This window comes from Balaenoptera borealis (assembly GCF_965194805.1).
Source record: "Balaenoptera borealis genome assembly, chromosome: 6".
Classification (NCBI taxonomy): Eukaryota; Metazoa; Chordata; class Mammalia; order Artiodactyla; family Balaenopteridae; genus Balaenoptera; species Balaenoptera borealis.
The window spans coordinates 50,803,803-50,825,418 of NC_138863.1; the positions used below are offsets into that span (position 1 = coordinate 50,803,803).

Below are 21,616 nucleotides of genomic sequence, written 5' to 3' on the forward strand. Positions count from 1 at the left end.
AATGGAAATTGAAAAAAAAACCATTTTATTCCTCAACTTTCTTTTTTTCTATTTAATTAGTCTCTTTCAGATGCACTGATTTCTCTTCAGATGGTGTATCCACGAAGGAATCTTTCAGCTGACCAGTGGAGAAATGCTCAATTATTGAGTCTCATCAGTGCACCCAGTACAATGCTTAACCCTGCACAGTCTGACACTGTATGGTTCTGTATTTTCTTTTTTGAATGAAAATAGTAAAGTTGATTTTTTTAAAAAAATGTCAGTTAAGCAGTGCTATTGCAGTTTTTCTTCTAATTAGTATTAGCCTGTCAGTGAAGTTTATTTATTGTAAAATGCTCAGTATTTAAATCATACCATTTAGTTTTTGTATTTCTAGATTCTGATGCTAAGTTAGTAAAATTAGTAGTATGAGTATTTTATTTTAAGATTTAAAAATTTGCTTTGCCTTATTATGGTAGAAAATTTGGAAGATTCAGAAAATTATAAAGAAGAAAACAAAAATCATCCCAAATCTCACCAACTAGAGAAAATCGCTATTGTATTCTGTTACATTTCTTTTCAAGCTTTTTTCTGTGTATATGAACATAGATGTTATGCATATGGAGAATACACACACATAATTACTGATTTGGGTGAGACAGTGAACATCGAGGTACATAAATCTTTTCTTTAACTTGACTAAAATTTTATCCTTTGGAATACTGCAAACTCTGCAATAGACTTGGGAAATTTGGAAGTAGTCATTTACCAGATTGAACACAATTTAGCAACAGTGTTTTTTGAAGAGAGGTTTCAGGGTGTGTAAATGTGAAAGAGGCACAGCTTTCATTGTCCTTTATGGACTGCAAGTATAAATATAGGTTATAAAACTTTCATCCAACTTTTCAAATATGTTGTGGTGGTATATGAACCAAGAGTTGAGTAGTCAGACTTCTCAGGAGGAAGAGAAGGAGGAGTAACTCAGTACAGAATATTTTTTTAAGAATTTCTTTAAGCCACAAATTTATATTTTCTCTTTTTAAGATGCCTTGCGAATATCTCTCTTTGGATGCCATGGAAAAATGGATTATCTGTAAGTAAAATTGGTTAGTTTTTGATTACCCCTCACGTTTACATTTTAGAGAAAAATAACAAATAACATGTATTACTTTTGTGCCAAGCACTGTGCTAAGCCTTCTATGTACATTACCTTATTCAATCCTTATACTCACCCTGTTAGGGTAGATGGTCTTTTTTACAGATGAGGAATCTAAAGTTTAGTCCACACAGCTAGTAAGTGACAAAGACAAAGAACCCACACTAAATCCAAGGCTGATGGTCTACGTTATATTCCCTCTCAACACGGCCATCCAAACTAAATTTTTATTTTATTTTTAATGATTTTCTTCATATTGCATTTATTCAGTTAAGGTTTTTGGTCTTAATTTACTTTAGTATATGTAATAGATGACTCATATGTTTGCATGGGAGATAAATTTACTTGTTTGCACTCCTAGGAAGTCCACAAACTATGGGAGAAATAGACACACAGATATAATATAAATGAGAATTGCTATAATATAATTTTTTCTACCACCCCAGGTCCACTGGCAGAGGGGAATAATTTTGAGCAGTTTGTGCTTTTTAGTTCTTATAAAATAAGATTTTAATAAAATAAATTTGTCTCTTAATTTATTAATATTTAGGTACTATTTGATGACTTTTTATTATACTGTTTCTAAAACTGGTGAAGGACCAATTTTTCTTTTTTAGTGATTTTTAGATTGATACTTTTATAAAATACAGTGGAACTGAATTATTGGAATTATCAGAAATAAAGTAATAAGCAAAGACAAAATAAAAGCCCACATTTTAATTATTAGATTCAATTTAATCTAACAATTTGATTGTTATTAGGTTTCTACTTATAAATTGCTGTCAATGAAAAGTTTTCTAAATGAAAGTTTCTAAATACTCTCAGTTCTCTACTTAATCTCAATATGCACTGGCAGTTTGAGTAGCACTGTTATTAGTATGAAAGAGGAAGAATTTAGCACACACTCCCTGCCCTTAGCCATTTTTATTAATTATAATTTTTATGTTGATCAGGTTTGGATGTTTATATTTTCTTTTATAATGGTAGTTAAGGTTTTCGTGCTTTGTTGATTTAAAAACACAACTTTCAGAGTATTGATTTTGCTCAAAAGTGTGGTGATCCTTGACTGTTTTATGTTTATGGATGTGTGGATAAAGAACTAGTGTGATTAGTAGAGTTAGGTGGCATGAGTGACCTCTAGCGTTAAATAGGACTGTTTCCCCCCAGTCTTTACCTTAAAAGGGAATGCTGAATGCAGGCTTTGTGTAATGAGCAGGGATGTGAGTCAGAAGGCAGACTACCCTAAGGGGAGGATACCTGGGCATGGAAAAGGCAAACAGATTTGGGATAACCACAATTGCCAAAAGTAAGGAATGTTTACTCAGTTTTGCTGCTTTCATTTATTTGAGCCTTGAGTAGAATTAATAGAATTAGGTCAAACTGTGCACTTCTCTTTTTGACACCAATTCCCACACTAGGACTTTCTATAGAAGATGGTCTACTTTCTTTAGAGCTTTGCTCTACATTAGTTCAAAGGCTAGCAGCATCACCTAGGAACTTGTTAGATATGCAGAATATTGATCTCTACCCTAGACCTACTGAATGAGAAACTCTGAATGGATCCCAGCAACCTGTGATTTAATACGCCTTCCCAGTGATCCTGCTAGAAAGCTAAAGTTTCAGAGTCACTGGTCTAGATTATAGCCTAGAACCAAGCATTGTTGAGGGTCTGGAATGTTGAGGACCCCGCTCTTTTGAATGCAGTTACACCATAACTTATCCTGATATTCTTTTCAGGGTCTGTTCTTACTCTATTAATTACACTAAGAGGACTCCTTGGGAAAGACCTCTTTTAAAATTGATAGTACAGTCTTTCTTTCTTCAAAGATTTTCTCCAACTTTCTTGTCTAGTATTGGTCTTCTATCTTGTTTTCTAATATTTTTATTGCTTAAAACAATTTTTTTTTCTGTCCTTTTTTTGGGACCTTAGTGGGGAAAGGAGGTTAATGTGTGCTTCAATTAATAAATTGTCTTCCTAATCTTGGGCTATTTTAAATTAATTTACCTTTTATTGATCTTATCATAAACAAATGAATATATCTTAATGTATAATGTGACCCATATCTTAAAAAAGTAAAATATACAGTAACCCATAATGAAACTGATAATATTCTCAGAGAAATTTTATTATCAACAACAATCTTGTGAATCTAAGTATACATTGAGGTACAAGGCACTAAGTGAAATTTCATTGTACTAAGGGGATTAGAGTATAAAAAGTCAGTACATGGGACTTCCCTGGTGGTACAGTGGTTAAGAATCCGCCTGCTAATGCAGGGGACGTGGGTTCGAGCCCTGGTCCAGGAAGATTCCCACATGCCACGGAGCAACTAAGCCCGTGCGCCACAACTACTGAGCCTGCGCTCTAGAGCCCTTGAGCCACAACTTCTGAGCCCGCGTGCCGCAACTACTGAAGCCTGTGTGCCTAGAGTCCATGCTCTGCAATAAGAGAAGCCACTGCAGTGAGAAGCCCACGCACCGCGACGAAGAGTAGCCCCCCGCTCGCTGCAACTAGAGAAAGCCCGTGCACAGCAATGAAGACCCAACACAGCCAAAAATAAATACATAAATTTATTTTTTAAAAAAAGTCAGTACACGAGGCAAAAATTTTTACAAAGCTTTTCTTGAGGATTTTTAAAACTTTCATACAGTATGTTCTATTTCTTTGGTTACGTACTAGATCAAATAATTAGGCTTGCATTTAGGGACCCTGTTGTATGAAAAACATCTTAATATATTTCAGGAAATTTAAGGAAGTTCAATGTACTTCTGTATGTAGGACTCTCAATATATGCTTAAGAGTTAGCTTGCTTGTATAGTGACCCTTTAAAAGGAAGGTTGAGCTAAGAATAAAAGACAAGTGGCAAGTTCAATGTTAACGATTCAGGAGTTTAAAGATGGGAGTGACGATTGAGAATCAGAGGGAAATCTCACAGAAAATAGGATTGAATTTGTAACTGGCCAGTACGGTACCTACTTTATAATATGCACTCAGTAAATGTTGAAGGAATGAAAGATGAGGTTTTATGGCCTAGAATATAGAGCGCTAGGGAAGACATCAACAAACATACAGGATTACACATTTGTGTAGGATTTCTAAATTAGATGACAGAAGGTAAAAGATACTCAAATTCATATGATAGAGAGCAGCGTAATATATTGAAAGAATATTGGACTTTAAGGGTAACTGCTTGAAGCAAAGTCTAGCTCTAATACTTTATTAGTATAACTTTAGGCAAGTCATTGACCTTCATTTCTTCAATTATAAGAAAAGGATACCACTGGTTCTTTCTACACTATAGGATAATCATGTCAAAGAACTTATTTAGTAAAAACTATAATTTGCTATGAAAATGTGAGATGCTATTTAATTTCTTCTAGAGATTTAGAAGAGTAGATTAGCTTTCTTTATCAGTTTTTGTAACAACTGTAATGATTACTGTATTACGTGTAAATTGGTAGCTTCTGATCTCTGGCTTAAAGTATCTTTTACTCATTTTTTAAAACCACTTCCTTCTCAACCCAGAAGTGACATTTTTCCCCATTTCATCAGTATAGGTTCAAAGCACTGGTTTTGCAGAGTACAGAAAATTATTATTGAAAAAGAGAAATATTGCTGGCATCTTATGTGTATATGTATTATTAACTGTCACTTAAAAGCCTCGGTTTAGTGATTTGTTAATGTTTCTTTACTTTTAAAAAGCTACCCTGTAACTGAAATAATCTAACTTTGGAATACTTTTATATTTGCACTTCTTTTTCATTTGTTTAAAGTTGGCTTTATTTTGTGCCATGGGATCCTAAATACTGATGCAACAGCACTGAACCTTTGGAAGCTAGCTCTTCAAAGTAGCTCTTGCCTCTCTCTCTTTCGGGATGAAGTTTTCCACATTCACAAAGCTGCGGAAGACTTATTCGTAAACATACGAGGGTATGGCATTTTCAATTATTTTGTCTTTTTTGGAGAAGAGTAGTGAGTGGAATATCTATTAAAGTTTTGGGGATAGAGAAGGATCATATTACACAAGAAGATATAGCCTGTACCAACTTACCAGTCACACCAAGTTGTTTTTAGCAATGATCCTGATATTTTTTACAGGTAATTTCACAGCTTAAAAAATCTAGTGTTCCTGCCCTTTCAAAATGTACATTCTAGGAGAAAGAAAATATGTACTGTTTTGCATATTGTAATATGGTTTTAGACATTACTAAAAGCACAATGTACATTTTAAGAGTTGAAATTTTTAGAAGTGCTATTTTAGAAGTGTATTTTAGAATATCTTGCATTTAGAAAAGTATATGAATCAATCAAAGACACGTCATTAAATTAATTATAACAAGTACAGAAGTCAGACACTGCAAAAAGGAAATCATGTTTCCTTATAATAAGGAAGTATTCTAAGTGATTCATTCCCTGTAACACAAATGATCCTCAAATTTGTTTTCTTGGAATTTTTAATGCCTGCATTTGTTGAACTCAGACTTGGTTATAAAATGCTTTGAAATTAGGAGCATCTAAAATATCCTGGGGTCCCCCGAACCTGAAAATATTGAATAATTGTGTTGGGTTTGTCAGCTTCATAGAAGTGAAATTTACCTACATTTATTTCATATCCAATTCAGTAATGTCCTAAAGAAATTGAGATTTTAAAAAATCTATTAGTTATTAAAATGTAAAGCTATGTCTAGTACTGACAGTTTAAGCCACTATACTGTCTCAAATTTTAGTGTGCATGTGAAGTACCCTGGGATGCGAATTAAAATCCAGGTTCCTGGGCATCACCTCTAATGTTCTATATCTCCTTTATCTGTATCTTAGAGAGATTAAAGAAATGCCCTTCCTCCCCCCCCAGTAGTTTATTGAGGTAAATTTATGAACAGAAGAATGCATAAATTTTAGGTGTACAGCTCAACAAGTTTGCATATGAATACTCTTGGTGACCACTTAGATGAAGATACAGAGTATTTCCATTATCCCCAGAAAATTCTCTTGTGCCTCTTTCTGATCAGTACTGCCACCCCTGATCCCTCTCCCTCTAGCCTTCTCAAGTGATCACTGTTTTGATTTCTGTCACCATAAGTGATTCTGACATTCTCGTGCAGGTAGTCTCTCAGTCATAGTACGAGAAACAGTACCCTCTGTATTTTTCAACTCTTAGTTCACCTTTTATTTTATATGGTGGAGTACCTGGAAATATCCTGTGTCGTTGTGGGCTTTGTCATTTTCTGATTGATTCAGTTCAAAAATCCTGAAACTTATGTGATGTCTTAGCATACTGACATCCTCTCTGTGGAATTATATTTAAATATATGTAAACATTTAGAACCAGACAGTCTCCATATATTGAGTGAGCAGATGGTATATATGGTACAGATAAGTTTAATGGCATCATGAAACTGATTGTCTTTTTGTTACGCCTTTTTTTTTGTCCATGCCACACGGCTTTCAGGATCTTAGTTTCCTGACCAGGGATTGAACCTGGGCCCACGGCAGTGAAAGCACTGCGTCCTAACCACTGGACTGCCCGGGAATTCCCTTGTTACGCAAATTTTTGTTAAATTTACCATTTAAGAATCTCTGTATTTAAAGTTGAAAAGTTTTAATTTTTTATTAAATCGTGAGTGATCGATCCAACTTAAAATGTGAATTATTATAGTAATTACAAGTCAGACCACAAGTATAAAAGCTCATTATTTATACAGGTCAGTGATTACAGAATTAGTGTATTTTGGACATTTCCCTAAAGAACACAGAAATCTTAGCGTACTTAATTTTGAAGTTGAAGTTCTTGGTCTAAGTGGTTTTAGCCAGGTGGTCAGGAAGATAATTTTTCTTTAACATTTTAGGAATTTTGAGTTTTTGCGTTTACTAGTAAGGAAATTAACATGTATTTATTAGCGTTTATTTTTCAGATGGCACCTTTAAACTGTTTGATGTTGGTGTTCGGTTCCTTTTATTTAAATGTTTTTAATTTGAAAAAAAAAGTGTTTTTTTAAAAATGGTGAGTAAAAATCACCCATAATTCTGTTCCTTAAAATGATTTAAAGTAGTCAAATGCTTTCCTGCCCCAGTTTTCTCCACCACAAAAGCCGTATTCCCAAACAGTCACTAGTATTGATCACTAGTATATGTCCTTTGAGAAATTTTTTTATGGTTACGAGATGGCATAAAAAGTCAGAAGTGATAAAAAGCCAGAAGTAATAGCTTTGTCAGCACTTCCAATTTTTGGAAATCACTGCTAATTATATCAGAAGTATAATTTTAATGTCTCTATTGGGGGTTTAAGGAAGTGTATTTAATAAAATAAAAATCTGTATGGTAAATTTTAATTTTATTACTGGATTTTAATATAATATGAGATTTATTTTTCTAGGAAGAGTTGATTGGATACTTAAGGTGCTAGAAAAGGATGTGGATAGACTTCTTCCATGTATTTCCAGTTTGAAGGCCAGTTTTTCTTGTTGATAATAAGACATTTTTAATTGACTAGTATCTGACTAACTTATTTTTACTGTTATTGACCAAATTAAGATTAACATATTTCCTTTTTTTTTTTTTTTTTTGCTCATAGCTATAATAAGCGTATTAATGACATAAGAGAATGCAAAGAGGCAGCCGTGTCACATGCGTAAGTAGTTCTAACTTACCTGTGGAACTTTTAATCAGGAATTCCTTTATTAAAGCATTATTTTGTTGAAGTGAGTGCAGATTAATGGTGTGTAAGATATGGTCATAGAAGTGAAGGACTTTCAACCAATGAGGAATAAGTTTATAACCTCTGTATCTGTACCAGAGTACAGTGTATTAACACCAACACCTCTGTATTGGTGTTAATGCAGACAGATTTTAAATATTTTTGAATTGTTTTTAAAAATGCTCTAAGGAATACCATACAGAGGACTTTATTTTGGTATCATTCAGTTCTCTTATTGCCACTATGCTTTGGTGCCAGTATTTTGCAAGTTATGATGATTTTTATGATACTTCATGAAAATTGACATATCTTTACACTCTCCCAAATAATATTTACTTTTCAAAGTATGTTAATCCCATACCTTTCCCAAATTTTAGTAAATATATTTTATTAGTAAATATATAGATAACTTAAATTAGAAATTAATGTATTTAAGATGTTTGAACAACTTTTCAATTTTCTCATGAATAATTTGATATTTCATTTAATTGTTATATATGATATACTTATATAGAATAGTTTCTCCTGTAAGTCTAGGTAATGTAGAGATAACATCTGATCCATCAGTATTTCTATAAGGCAGAGAAAAGATAAGCACCATTAGTCACAGGTAAAAATATAAAACCACAAGAAGTTTTAGAATTTAGGTTTAGGCTGTAAAATGGATATTGGGAATTTAAATCATCTTTATTCATTGCTAACTGTAGTATATTATTTCCCGTGCATTTTTTTCACTTGAATAAAGTGCTTATATTATTATAAAATCATTCTCTAGTACAAATAACATACTTTGGAGCGTGTTAGAATTTCTTTCCTGACCTACATAAAATATGATTATGATTTATTCATGTGTTAGACCCTAGGCAGATATATGGTGTCTCAGCTATCTTTTATAAAGATCTTTTAAAAGTAAGACATTTTGGATAAAGAAGATGTGGCTCATATATATACGATGGAATATTACGCAGCCATAAAAAGAAATGAAATGGAGGTATTTGTAATGAGGTGGATGGAGTTAGAGTCTGTCATAGAGAGTGAAGTAAGTCAGAAAGAGAAAAACAAATACAGTATGCTAACACATATATATGGAATCTAAGGGAAAAAAAATAAAGGTCATGAAGAACCTAGTGGCAAGACGGGAATAAAGACACAGACCTACTAGAGAATGGACTTGAGGATATGGGGAGGGGGAGGGGTGAAATGTGACAGGGTGAGAGAGTGTCATGGACATATATACACTACTAAATGTAAAATAGATAGCTAGTGGGAAGCAGCCTCATAGCACAGGGAGATCAGCTCGGTGCTTTGTGACCACCTAGAGGGGTGGGAGGGAGGGAGATGCAAGAGGGAAGAGATATGGGAACATATGTATATGTATAACTGATTCACTTCGTTATAAAGCAGAAACTAACACACCATTGTAAAGCAATTATACTTCAATAAAGATGTTTAAAAAAAAAAAAAGTAAGGCATTTTTATTCCCTTTATTTATTATATAAAACAGTTATAAATAGTAAGGAGTAGTAATTCTTATCCTTCATTAACACGTGCCATAGTACTCCATATTTTCTCTCGATGTTAATATTCCTTGCAGCGACCCTGTGTAGTAAAATAATCAAAACATTTGCCCACTTTCTTCTTAGATATTACACCAGATGAGTTTATTATTGTCAGTTAAAAGAGAGCTTGTCGTTAGAATTATACTGACATTGTAAAGGTACTATATATTAGGCATCATGAAAGATGTATTTTTTGAGTCAGCTGTCATCATCCCTGCTTTATAGATGAGAAGCTGAAACTTAGAGAGGTGGAACCTAAGGTCACATAGGCAAAGATTGGGTTTTAATGTGTCTTCTAAAATTAATCTGTTGTGTCACAGCTTAATTTCTGGTGTTGCATATTTCTTCTATCAATACTTAGTTTGTTGGCATATGGTGTGTGTGTGGCCATTTATTTTTTGCAACTATCTAAATTTTAAAACTTTTTTGGAATGGTGTATATTTTGAATAGTATGAGGAGTTGGAATTTTTAGAATATTCTATGATTTTTTTTTCCTTGTTAGTGTGTGAGAATAAATTTTTCTAATTTGTATTTTATTTTTAAGATACCTAGTACATGAATATTTATAATTATCCTTTCCTCATCTTTCTGTTTTTGAACAGTAGCACCAAATAGATTTCATCCCAATACCTTAATTGAATATAGCTTTTATTTAGTCAGTTTTATATATTTAATAGGAATATACTTAATAAAGGAGGATATAGATTGTCAGATATTTATTAAGTTATATTTATTGACTCTATGTGGGGGTGACAAATGTATACAGTAGAACAGTGCTTACTTTTGAGGATTTCACAGTCTAGTTTATAGAGTGCTAGTCTCTATGGTACTAAACTGGCAGAAATTATTCAGAAATAGACATCTGTATATTGGGAAATACTTCTTGAAGGACTGGTCTTGAAGTTTGGGTAGGATTTTGATAGCTAGAGAGAAGAAAATAAACATAGTTAAAAAAGCAGCACAAGTAAGGCAGAGATAAAGATGAGATTGGAAAGTCACTTAATGACAAACACATAGAAGATATTTGTAAGGGCTTCTGTTTCCTAAGAAAACTTTGGAAGTTGACCCTGAAATGATGTTATTTAATTGCCAATAATAAGTTTACTAGAAACAGATAAACTGTAATGGTGGGTGTCTTTCCCTGTAGTGGTTCAATGCACAGAGAAAGACGCAAGTTTTTAAGGTCTGCACTGAAAGAATTGGCTACTGTCCTCTCTGATCAACCTGGCTTGCTAGGTCCCAAGGTAATTGATTTAATTCTTATTTCAGCTACAACAAGTGTCTCATATTAAAATTTAAAAAAATTTTTTCTTCTCTCTCTGTGAAATTTTACTAAACTTTGAGTCAGGGGCTACATAAGAGGATTTTATATTTAGCTGAGAGTGGATTTGCTGACTTGGCACTCGTAAATCAGACCTTCCTGCATTTTCCTCACATCCTGCTTATGTGCATGCTTTCCCTGATACATACTTTGAAGTTTTCTTCTGTTTTCTCATTTCTGTCTTTTAAAGTTGGTATTATCAGTTTTGCTAATGACTTTTCACTTGGAGAAAGATTATGAATACGTTTTGTTTTTAATTGTTGCATGAGAGTAAATAATGTTATTATTATTTTTTTAATATCTATCAGGCACTTTTTGTTTTTATGGCATTATCCTTTGCCCGTGATGAAATTATCTGGCTACTTCGTCATGCAGATAACATGCCAAAGAAGAGTGCAGATGACTTTATAGATAAGTAAGTTAGCAGCATTTAAAAAAAATATTTTTTGTATATTTTGATTTATGGGCTATAGAATTTGGGGACTAAAGTGACATTATTTTTAAAAACTTTTTTTAAGGCTTTTCATATTTGTCATAATGGAGGAATATTTATAATATATCGTTAGGTGGTATGAATTACAGTGCAAAGTCAACTTTAGCTTAGAATTAGGGCTTTAAATGTTTTCTCTTTAGTACTCTAGGTGGTCATAGACATCTTGTTTGTTTTCTTGCTATAGTATAGTATTTCTTATGGAATTCATGTTTCAAAATTATGTACTACACAGAAATTTGAATAAGAATCCTAACAGAGTTGGAACTGTGTCGTTTGTAATATCTTTCTCTCATTTTAGTCCACGGTCCCTCAATACAAGTTAGATAAATGAATCAGAGAAATAAGAGCATACAGAAAAATCTTACTTCTCCCTAATACTGTAATCTTCTTTCATTTATGATTTTTTAATGATGTATTTATGAGATGTCCTCATTTTATTTTTATTTTGTATTTTCCTTTATCAGTTTTTTATTCTTAGCTTTTTTTTTGCTTTCCATGATTTCTTTATTTATATGAAATAATATAAAAAGAAATTAGTTGACATTAAATATTTAACAATGCTTTTTCTAAGGAAAAAACTTAATGTAGCAATATCAAAGGCATTTCATATTTTCCTTGATGACAGTGAATTTAATTTTTGCAATATTTTTCTTGAATTTTTTTAAAAAGGCACATTGCTGAATTAATATTTTACATGGAAGAGCTTAGAGCACATGTAAGGAAATATGGACCTGTAATGCAGAGGTATTACGTGCAGTACCTTTCTGGCTTTGATGCTGTTGTCCTCAATGAACTTGTGCAGGTAAAAAATTATGTCATATTCTCCCTTTTGTTCCTTATTTCCCGCCTCTCTAATAACTGATTTGTTTGCTCAGTAAACATTTACGAAATTAATCTTTTACCAAGTGGTGAAGATACAAATGTAAATAAGTCATGGTCATATTTTGTCAAGGGGATCATCGTCTAGAGGGGCAAAAACATTTTGTTGTAGTACAGTGTGATGGGCATTATGCTTACTTACGTGTGTATAAAGCTCATAGTGAACACATGCAAGGAATAATTCTTTATCTTGGGGGTGGAGGTGTATGGTAACCAAATTATAGAGGGTCTTGCAAAAGAGGAGGTTAGTCATAAATCAGATTTAATACTTAGGAAGATCACCCTGACTCAGTGTTGGCGATAGATTGCTGGGGGCCAAGTGAGGATGCAGAGAGATCAGAAGAAAAATTACTATAGTAGGCTAAGTGAGAGCTATTGGGAGCCTGAACTTGGGCAGTGGCTATGGAGATAAAGAAGAGTTGATGGAGACATTATAATTGATAATTAAGTATTAGAGGAAAACAGAAGATAAATCTTTTTGCATAGTGTGTTAGAGAATGGCCAGTAAAAAAAAATTCATCTAGATATCATAGTTTAATAAAATGTCCTAATTTTATTTTCAATTTGGATTTTCCTCTATTGATTTTTAGTCTTAGCTTTTTTTCATTTTTTTGCTTTCCATAATTTCTTGATTCAGTCTTTTTAATCTTAATATAGATTTCTTTTTATTTTTATTCCAAATAAATTGACTGTAAGGAAAATAATATTTCAGTGTTTTCATTTTAAAAAAATCACAGATGTCTATAAACTACTATAAGCTAACATATGTAAGCTAAGAGAGGAAGAGCAGCACGAATTCTCTTTACATTAAGACTACTCTAAAACTACTCATTTTCCACATAAATAACCGTACTTTGAAATCCGAATTTTCTTTCAAACTTACCTAAAAATGCAAATAAAAAAAAAATTGTTCATGTAATTGTTTGCCCTGGATTTTATACAGCTTATAGTTTACTATCCTAAACTACTTTATTTCTTTTATCCACTAGATGGAGCTCATATGCTTCCTTTAATAATGGCTATTAAAAGGGGGAATAGAAAAGCTGATTTTATCCTTAGAGTGTTATTGCTTTGCTGCAGTTTTTTTTTGAATAGTTATTACTTACCAGATAAACCAAAGGCTACTGTGCTATCACAATCTAAAAAGTAAACCAGACTCCTGGTTTCATGGCATTTTGAAACTTACTATGACTAGTTGGATATTTATTAATAAATTTTACAGATTTATGTTAAAGTGTTAGAATTTTTAAGTCACTCCATGTCTTTTGGTGTCTTTTATATAAACTGGATTTTAACAATACTGAGAAAATTAATTTTTTATTTTTTCTGGGATTATAGTAATAGTAGTAGTAGCAGCAGCACTAATAATACTAATATTAATAATTGGCAAATTTATTGATAGTATATTACTTCTGTACAACAACTCTGTGACGGTAGGTATAGTGAAGAAAAAAGACCTTATGTAACTTGATCAGTATTGCACAGTTCATGAGTAATAGAGCCACTATTTGAACTCAAGTCTTAACTCAAATGTCTGAGCTTTTTACCACCCACTTCTGTTGTAAAGTATATGCATAGTGTTTTTAACCATTTGTTACGATTTAAATTTAGAACTAAGATTAACCTGTTAAAATAATTCATTGTATTAGGTATTAGTTTTTTTTTAATTGTGGTAAAATATACATAACATAAAAGTTACCATTTTAACCATTTTTAAGTGTACAGTATAGGACATTGTGTACGTTTACATTGTTGTATAAGTCTTAATGTTTTGAAAATTGTTTATGCTTTTTGTGAGTTAAGCATCCACTTTTTAAAAAGTTTATCATTTAGCATCTACTTTACATGCAGTTATCAAATATTCACTTTTTTTAGCCAGTTTGAGAGGGCTTTTTTTTGGCCCTAATTTTGTTGAGGTAAAATTTATATATGATAAAAATCATCCATTTTTAGTGTACTGTTTGAATTTGGGCAACTGTATTCATTCATGTACCATCACCAGTCAAGATGTAGAGCATTTCCAACACTGCAAGTTTTCTTCTGCACCTTTGTAGTTGATTCCCTCTCTAGACCCCCAGCAACCCCTTGTCTGCTTTTTGTCACCTTTTGCCTTTTAAAAAAGTTTTACCTATAAATGAAATTGTCATGATATAATTTTTTGTTTTTCATTTCTTTCAATTAGCATAATGTTTTTGAGATTCATCCATGTTATTGTGTGTATCAACCTTCCATTCCAGAAAGGAATGTTTTTTGCAGAAAAATATTCCATACTATGGATATGCCAGTTTGTTTATCCATCTACCAGTTGATGGACCTATGAGTTTTTTTCCCAGCTGGATGTTTTTATCATTATTTTTTGTTTTTCAGAATCTTTCTGTTTGCCCTGAAGATGAATCAATCATCATGTCCTCTTTTGTGAACACTATGACTTCTCTAAGTGTAAAACAAGGTAATAAGTCTTTTAAATAAAAACATATTTTCTTGTAATCAGGTTTCAAATTCGATTATTAAAGAGAGGATTTAGCAGTTAGTTTTTACAGAATTACTTACCTTATTTTTGGGCATGTTTAACCTGTTCTCTTTTGTTTTAACTTTGTTCGTACTGAAGCAAAGGTTTCCAAAATGGATGTGTGATGATTATAAAAATCATGAGACATACAGCTTAACATTTCTTATTATTCAGCAGGGGGGAAAAAGCATTTTGTAATATAAAAAAAAAAATAAAGAAAAATGAGCACCCCACATCGTAACAAAGTGCATATTTGGTCCAAGCATTACCTATGACAATAATGGATACCATTAATAAAATGGTTAATCTGGGCAGGCACTTTATATGTATTATCCTATTTAATCCTCATCAGTGTTAAAAAGCTGTTATTACTTTTATTTGACAGATTTGGAAACTTAAGGTTTGAGGGTTAACCTCTCAATTATTTAACATGGTTTGCCCACACTCTAACAGATGTTAAATAGTACAGTAGGATCTTAAGTTCAGGTCTGTCCATCTCAAAACTTGATGTCTGCCTCTCCATTAGTTGAATACTCTATTCCAGTAGACTGATATGATGTTTAGTTTTATAATATTTAAGTAAAAGTTATCAGAAACCTTGAAAATTTCTGAGTAATAAATTTATTTTAGTTTTATTAATCTTTATAGTTATCACACTTAAGTAATGAATCTACTGTAACCTTGCCTGGTGGTGTTTGGTTTATATAAAGTTATTTTGTGGAACTGCAGCATGCTATCCAAAGTTTCTATTCACAGGATTCCTCATGCTCTATTTTAGGTCCTTTAAATTGACATGTAAGCAAAATGAGAGTCACAGGGTTTAGGAGAGAAGTCTGTACTTTACACTTCTCTTAGCATAACTGCCTCCTTTATCATCATCTTTATAGGATATGAAAATTATTTCGCTCTTACCTATTAAATTATTTTTATTTTTAAATTGTAGTAAAATAAACATAGTATGAAATTTACTACCTTATCATTTTTAAGTGTACAGTTCAGTAGTGTTAAGTATACTCACATAGTTGTGCAATAAATATTCAGAACCTTTCATCTTGCAAAACTAAAACTCTGTAAAATAACAATTCCCCATTTTCCTTTCCCTCCAGCCCCTGGATCCACTATTCTACTTTATGTTTCTATGAGTTCGACTATTCTAGATACTTCACATAACTGAATTGTACAGTATTTGTCTTTTTTTGTCACTAACTTATTTTACTTAGCATAATGTCCTCAACATGTGATCCATGTTGTAGTATGTGACAGAATTTGTTCCCTTTTTAAGGCTAAATAATGTGCCATTTTTGTGTTTATATCACATTTTGTTTATCCATTCATCTGTTGATGGACTTTTTGGTACTTCCACCTTTTGGCTTTGTGAATAATGCTGCTGTAAACATTGGTGTACACATATCTTCCAGACCCTGCCTTTATTCTTTTGTATATATGTCCAGAAGTGGAATTGTCTTAGCTCTTAAATTTTAAAATGTGATTATAGGTATGTATAATTACATTATTACAAATTATATTAATTACAAATTAATTAGATTAATTTGCTTTGTAATCTTTTTCCTATTGTAGTTGAAGACGGGGAAGTATTTGATTTCAGAGGAATGAGATTAGACTGGTTTAGATTACAGGTAAGAATAATTTTCATTGTCATTCTGTTTTGTTATTGAATACCTTAGTTAACATGAAAACATAACTTAGTATGAAAAAAATATTCATTATTGTACACCTATTGAAAAGACTTCTTTCGTATAACTAACATAGTCTTTACTTCATGGAAGAAACTTTTATATTGAGATATAATTGACATGAAGCGTTCTGTTAGTTTCAGGTATACAACATAATGATTCAATATATAAGTGTATTTTGAAATGATCACAGTAAGTCTAGTTAATATCCATTACCACATGTAGTTACAAAGTTTATTTTTTCTTGTGATGAGAACTTTTAGGATTTACTCTCATAGCAACTTTCAAATATATAATACAGTGTTATTAACTATAGCCACCATCCTATACATTACATACCCAGGACTTATTTATTTTGTAACTGGAAGTTTATATCTTTTGACTACCTTCACCCATTTCACCTACTCCTGACTCCCTGCCTCTGGCAACCACCAATCTGTTGTCTGTATCTGTGAGTTTGGGGTTTTTTTGGTTCATTTTGTTTTGTTTTTTGTTATTTTAGATTCCACATGTAAGTGAGATCATATGGTATTTGTCTTTCTCTGTCTCACTTCTTTCACTTAGCACAGTGCCTTCAAGGTCCATCCATGTTGTCACAAATAGCAGGATTTCCTTCCTTTTCTCATGGCTGAATAATATTCCACTGTGTGTGTGTGTGTGTGTGTGTGTCCCCCACAACTTTTTTATCCATTCATCCATCAGTGGACACTTAGGTTGTTTCCATGTTGTGGCTATTGTAAATGATGCTTCAGTGAACAAAGGGGTGTAGATATCTTTTTGCAGTAGTGTTTTCATTTTCTTCAGGTAAATACCCAGACATGGAATTGCTAGATCATATGTTAGTTCTATTTTCAATTTTTTCAGGAACCTCCATACTGTTTTCTATAATGGCTGCACCCATTTCCATTCCTACCAGTGATGCACACGGATTTCCTTTTCTCCACATCCTCACCAACACTTGTTATTTATTGTCTTTTTGATAATAGCCATTGTAACAGGTGTGAGTTGATGATTAGTAATGTTGAACATCTTTTTATGTACCTGTTGGCCATCTGTATGTCTTCTTTGGGAAAAGATCTGTTCAGATCCTCTGCACATTTTTAATTGATTTGTTTGGTTTTTTGCTATTGAGTTGTATATATAGAAGACACATTTTGTACTAGTTGTTAAATTTGGATAAATATATTTCTCACTTATACCAATATAAAAGTTTTTGAATACAGTATCATAATTTTTACATAACTAGGTTTTTGGGCCACGTAGTCTTTGTTAGAACTACTCTGCCATTGTAGTGTGAGAGCAGCTTCATTTAATATGTAAACAAATGGGCATAGTTGTGTTTCAATAAAACTATTTATAAAAGCAAGCAGCTGGCTCACAGACCATAGTTTACCATCCCCTGATCTAGTGCTAAAAGCTTAATTTTTCTGAAATGCAGAAATAAATGATATTAGACTTAAAAAGTTTTTATTCAATATATAACCATCACATAAATAGTTTTTAAGGACTTTTTAAAATTCAAGCCTGAAATTTTTGTATGTACTGTAAATTTAATGATAGAATTTAATTGCCCCTTAAATATTTCTAGTAATTATGGGGAAACTGTGGCATGGTATTTTCAATAACTGTATATTTAAAAATAATAATAATATGTTCTCATTATAAAAAGTCAAAGTATCCAGAGGTAACGTAGAAAAGGAAAATTCACGCTTTTCCCAGTTTCATTCCCCAGAAATATTAACTTCTAATAATTGGCCTATGCAGTATCCTTTTAGGTGTTCAAACCTATAGATGAGGTTATACTGTATACTGTTCTGCAACATAAAAAAATTTAAAAGTGTTTTAATTAAAAGTGAAAATATAACCACTATGTGTTTGAGGAAGAGATTTTTAGATGAATACAGTCTCAGGAAGGACTCACAGAAAGAGCGTACTTTTCTGGCAGTCTGCTTAGTTCCCTGAGGTGCTTTTGCTTTTGTTAGGTTCTTTCCTTCCAATGTCAAAATATATAGGCACTTTTCTGTCTCTTGCTCTGTGTTCTACAGCAGCATATTTTTAGAAATTAAGATTTTATAAATTAAGCCACAGTTTTAAGTAACTTGCCTGAGATTGTAGAGCTGGTTAGTGGGAGATCAGGGAAAGAATACTTGAGATACCACCATCCCAAAATGTTTAATGTGTATATATTATAGGTTATTTTCTTCCAGTTAAAAATAAAGTTTAGAAATTAACATTTTCTTGTTTTAAAAAGTGCTATGAAGCAATACATAAGCAGTGCTTATAGAATGAATGAAAATAGAAGTGGAATTACTCTGCCAAAGGATATACACATCAAAAATTTAAAGAGTCATTGTCACAAAGTTTGAACTGCTTTCAGTCTCTTACTCTTAGTTTGTGGGAGTGCCTAAACCAACATTTAGGTTCAGAGAATTTTAGAGATTTAGGTGCATTTCAAATTTACCCTTATTAAATACTTCCAGGATTCTTAAACTTATTCATTTGAAAAATTTACTTGAGAATTGTACCTTTGTCCAGTGCAGTCATACAGCAGAATATAAAGCATTTGAGTGAGCATTAGAGATATAGAATTGATATATCCCTCTGTGAGATTTTAAAATTTTCCTTAGCTTATAAATGCAACACTGTAATGACATTGCTATCTCTCTTCACATAGTCTTCCTTCTTTGTTTATCTCTGTATCCAAATTTCTTCTTTTTATAAGGACACTGATCATATTGGATTAGGGTCCACTTTAATGACCTCATTTTAACTTGATTACCTCTATAAAGACTCTTTACATTCTGAGGTATTAAGAATTATAATTTTGGGGGACATAATTCAACCCGTAACATTGCTCTTAACCAGGATTGTGACATACAGTCACTCAACCCCTTTCTATTGCATAATAGATTCTTATTTTTTAGTGATAATAAGTCAGAACATACCAAGGAAGGAAATAATGGGACATAAAACTAAGCCAGAGAAGTCTTAACTAGGAAAAGGGGGCAGAAGTGTGAGGTGGGAGGCAGTGTCCAGAATGTAGGAGGTTTGCAGAGATTATTAAGAGCAGGTCAACAGTGAGGGTTCTAAGACTACAGACTAGACCATAGGATGCAGGAGATAAAATATTGACGGTAGTATTATATAATCTGTAGAAGAGTACAAATCCTCTTTTGGGTATTTTATAAATCTGGCTATGAAGACAAGGCACAAAACATGAAAAATTAAATAGCAGTTTAAAAATCTAAAAGCTTACGTTAAAATATGCCACCGACAGAGTATGATTAACAATTAATTATAGTTTTCTTAGGAAGGAGAAAGTTTTTTTCAAGTTGGAGTTGCTAGTAATGGCTTTATAGAGAAAGCAACGTTTTAACCCAGACATTGAAAGATAGGTAGAATTTGAATAGGAAAATAGCTTACACAGGAAAGGGCAAGTAAAGAAACTCTTTAGTGTAAAGTATTACTACAAGAAGGAAAATATCAATATCTTCACAAAAGATATGAATGATCTGAGTTTGATCAGTGATCTGGTAGAAGGACAAGAGTTATTAGGTATAAGCATATGGCCAGAGAGAGATGTAGAGCTCTGCAGATATCACTTCTTGAGTGGAGCAGGGCTAGAAGGATAAACATTTGGGAGAATGTTATAATATGCTTTGTGCCTTCACTGGAGTCTTTGTAGTCTTAAAAGAAGAGTTCTCCTTCTCTACATGTATTCTCTGCCATTTTTTTCTGCTTCCTAAGGCATCTCATTCCACTGTGTCTCATTAGTCCCCTAAGCATCTTCAGTCACTCTTTCATTTAGCTTCTTCTCTTCTGCCTTCTAATTTACTTGGTTTGTTCAAATCTTAGACTTTTATTTAAACCAATTCTTTTTTAGTAATGTATGTTTCTTCTTCCATTGTTGTCACGCATTTCAAATGAGTGTTTTAAATCAAATTATCTCATTTTGTCACCATCTATTTCATCTGAATTTATTTTCACAGTGATATTTTAATTCAGAATTTTTAAAATGAGGCTCAGTTAATGGAAGTCTTTATTGAACTCATGGCCACTACTGGTTTCTCTTTATACTTTAAATCTGATGAAAGGTAAATTAAACTTCCATTAGACTTAGTTTGTGATGAATATCCAGAATATATCTTGCCATTAGAGTATTGCCATTATATTCCTCTTTCTCCTCCCTTTACTGGCAGACACAAACAACAAAATATAAAACTCTGCTTTGTGATGTGCCTGCCTCAGTGAATGGTACTTTCCTCCATGTAGAAGCTGAGATTTCCCATTGTAGAAGCTGAGGTTTGATTTTTATCCTACTTAAAAGGCAATAATTATTTAGTCTCTTAATGTTTCATGGGTACTAGCAGAAGACATGGGGGTCTTGGATCAGAGACAAAGGACTTAATTCACTGCACAGGAAGTGGCATGAACATCAGTATATACACATCATTTTTCCCTTGTTTCCTTGTCTCGTGTGGGTAGTACAGAGAGACCCAGATGAATGCTATGCATTGGTCATATCTTGCAGCTAAGGAGGACTGAGTTTGAGGAACTCTCTGTTTTGTCATCAACAGTAAGCATACTTGCTCTTTGTTCCAGAGGGACACATTTCTTTATTTCTCAAGTTTGGTAGATGCAAATATAACCCCCAGAAATGGCCTGGATAGTGAGTGGTCTGGGCCTTGCGTTTTTGGCATATCCAGCAGGGTGTGTAGGCACACATATGAGATTTATGAAGGAATGTCTCCCAAAAGCCAGAACCCTGGCCACCATCCATAATTCTCTGTTGCCTATCACATCTAGTCATTCCCAGATTAAACACTTTTGAACTGTACGACCCTAGACCATAGCATAATCCTGTGTGGATTATTGCCACCACTTCCTCCTAAAAGATCTCTGCCTTCTGTTCCCTTTCTGCCCACCCCTCTCTGTTTCCCCCTCCACAAAGAATAATCTTTCTAAACAATAATTAGCCATCACACAGAACCTTCGGTGGTTCACCGAAAAGTTTAAATTCTTTAACATGATATTCAAGGATCTGCAGGATCTGGTTGAATCTCTTCTTTCACCATTTCCTTTCTCTTCTCTGCACTCTAACCGCGGCCATAGTGAGCAGTGTTTTGTTCTGTAGGCAGCCCTCCTATTCTTGTTCTCCACCCTTCTGAAATGTCCACCGTCCGTGGGCAGGTTTCGCTTTCTGTGAGTTGGTACCTCTTTAGTGGAATTTCTTTTCCTCACAACCTATCCTGATGGTTTTGGTTAAGACCTATCACCTTTTTGGTCAACCTACACTAATTTTTACCATCTTCACAGTGGTTTTCTAGAAT

At 32.9% G+C, this 21,616-nt stretch overlaps 1 protein-coding gene across 3 annotated transcripts in view; it reads left to right on the plus strand.

Moving 5' to 3' along the window:
* NCKAP1 (NCK associated protein 1) overlaps window positions 1-21,616 on the plus strand; it is a 94,857-nt gene that overhangs the window by 38,670 nt on the left and 34,571 nt on the right. For all 3 annotated transcript variants that reach the window (XM_082397512.1, XM_082397510.1, XM_082397511.1), the window contains 9 exons: window positions 61-198; window positions 1,024-1,072; window positions 4,910-5,066; window positions 7,708-7,764; window positions 10,538-10,634; window positions 11,020-11,126; window positions 11,874-12,006; window positions 14,451-14,532; window positions 16,171-16,229. In XM_082397512.1, coding sequence (XP_082253638.1) covers window positions 61-198; window positions 1,024-1,072; window positions 4,910-5,066; window positions 7,708-7,764; window positions 10,538-10,634; window positions 11,020-11,126; window positions 11,874-12,006; window positions 14,451-14,532; window positions 16,171-16,229 — 879 coding nt within the window. The remainder of the gene's footprint in view (window positions 1-60; window positions 199-1,023; window positions 1,073-4,909; window positions 5,067-7,707; window positions 7,765-10,537; window positions 10,635-11,019; window positions 11,127-11,873; window positions 12,007-14,450; window positions 14,533-16,170; window positions 16,230-21,616) is intronic.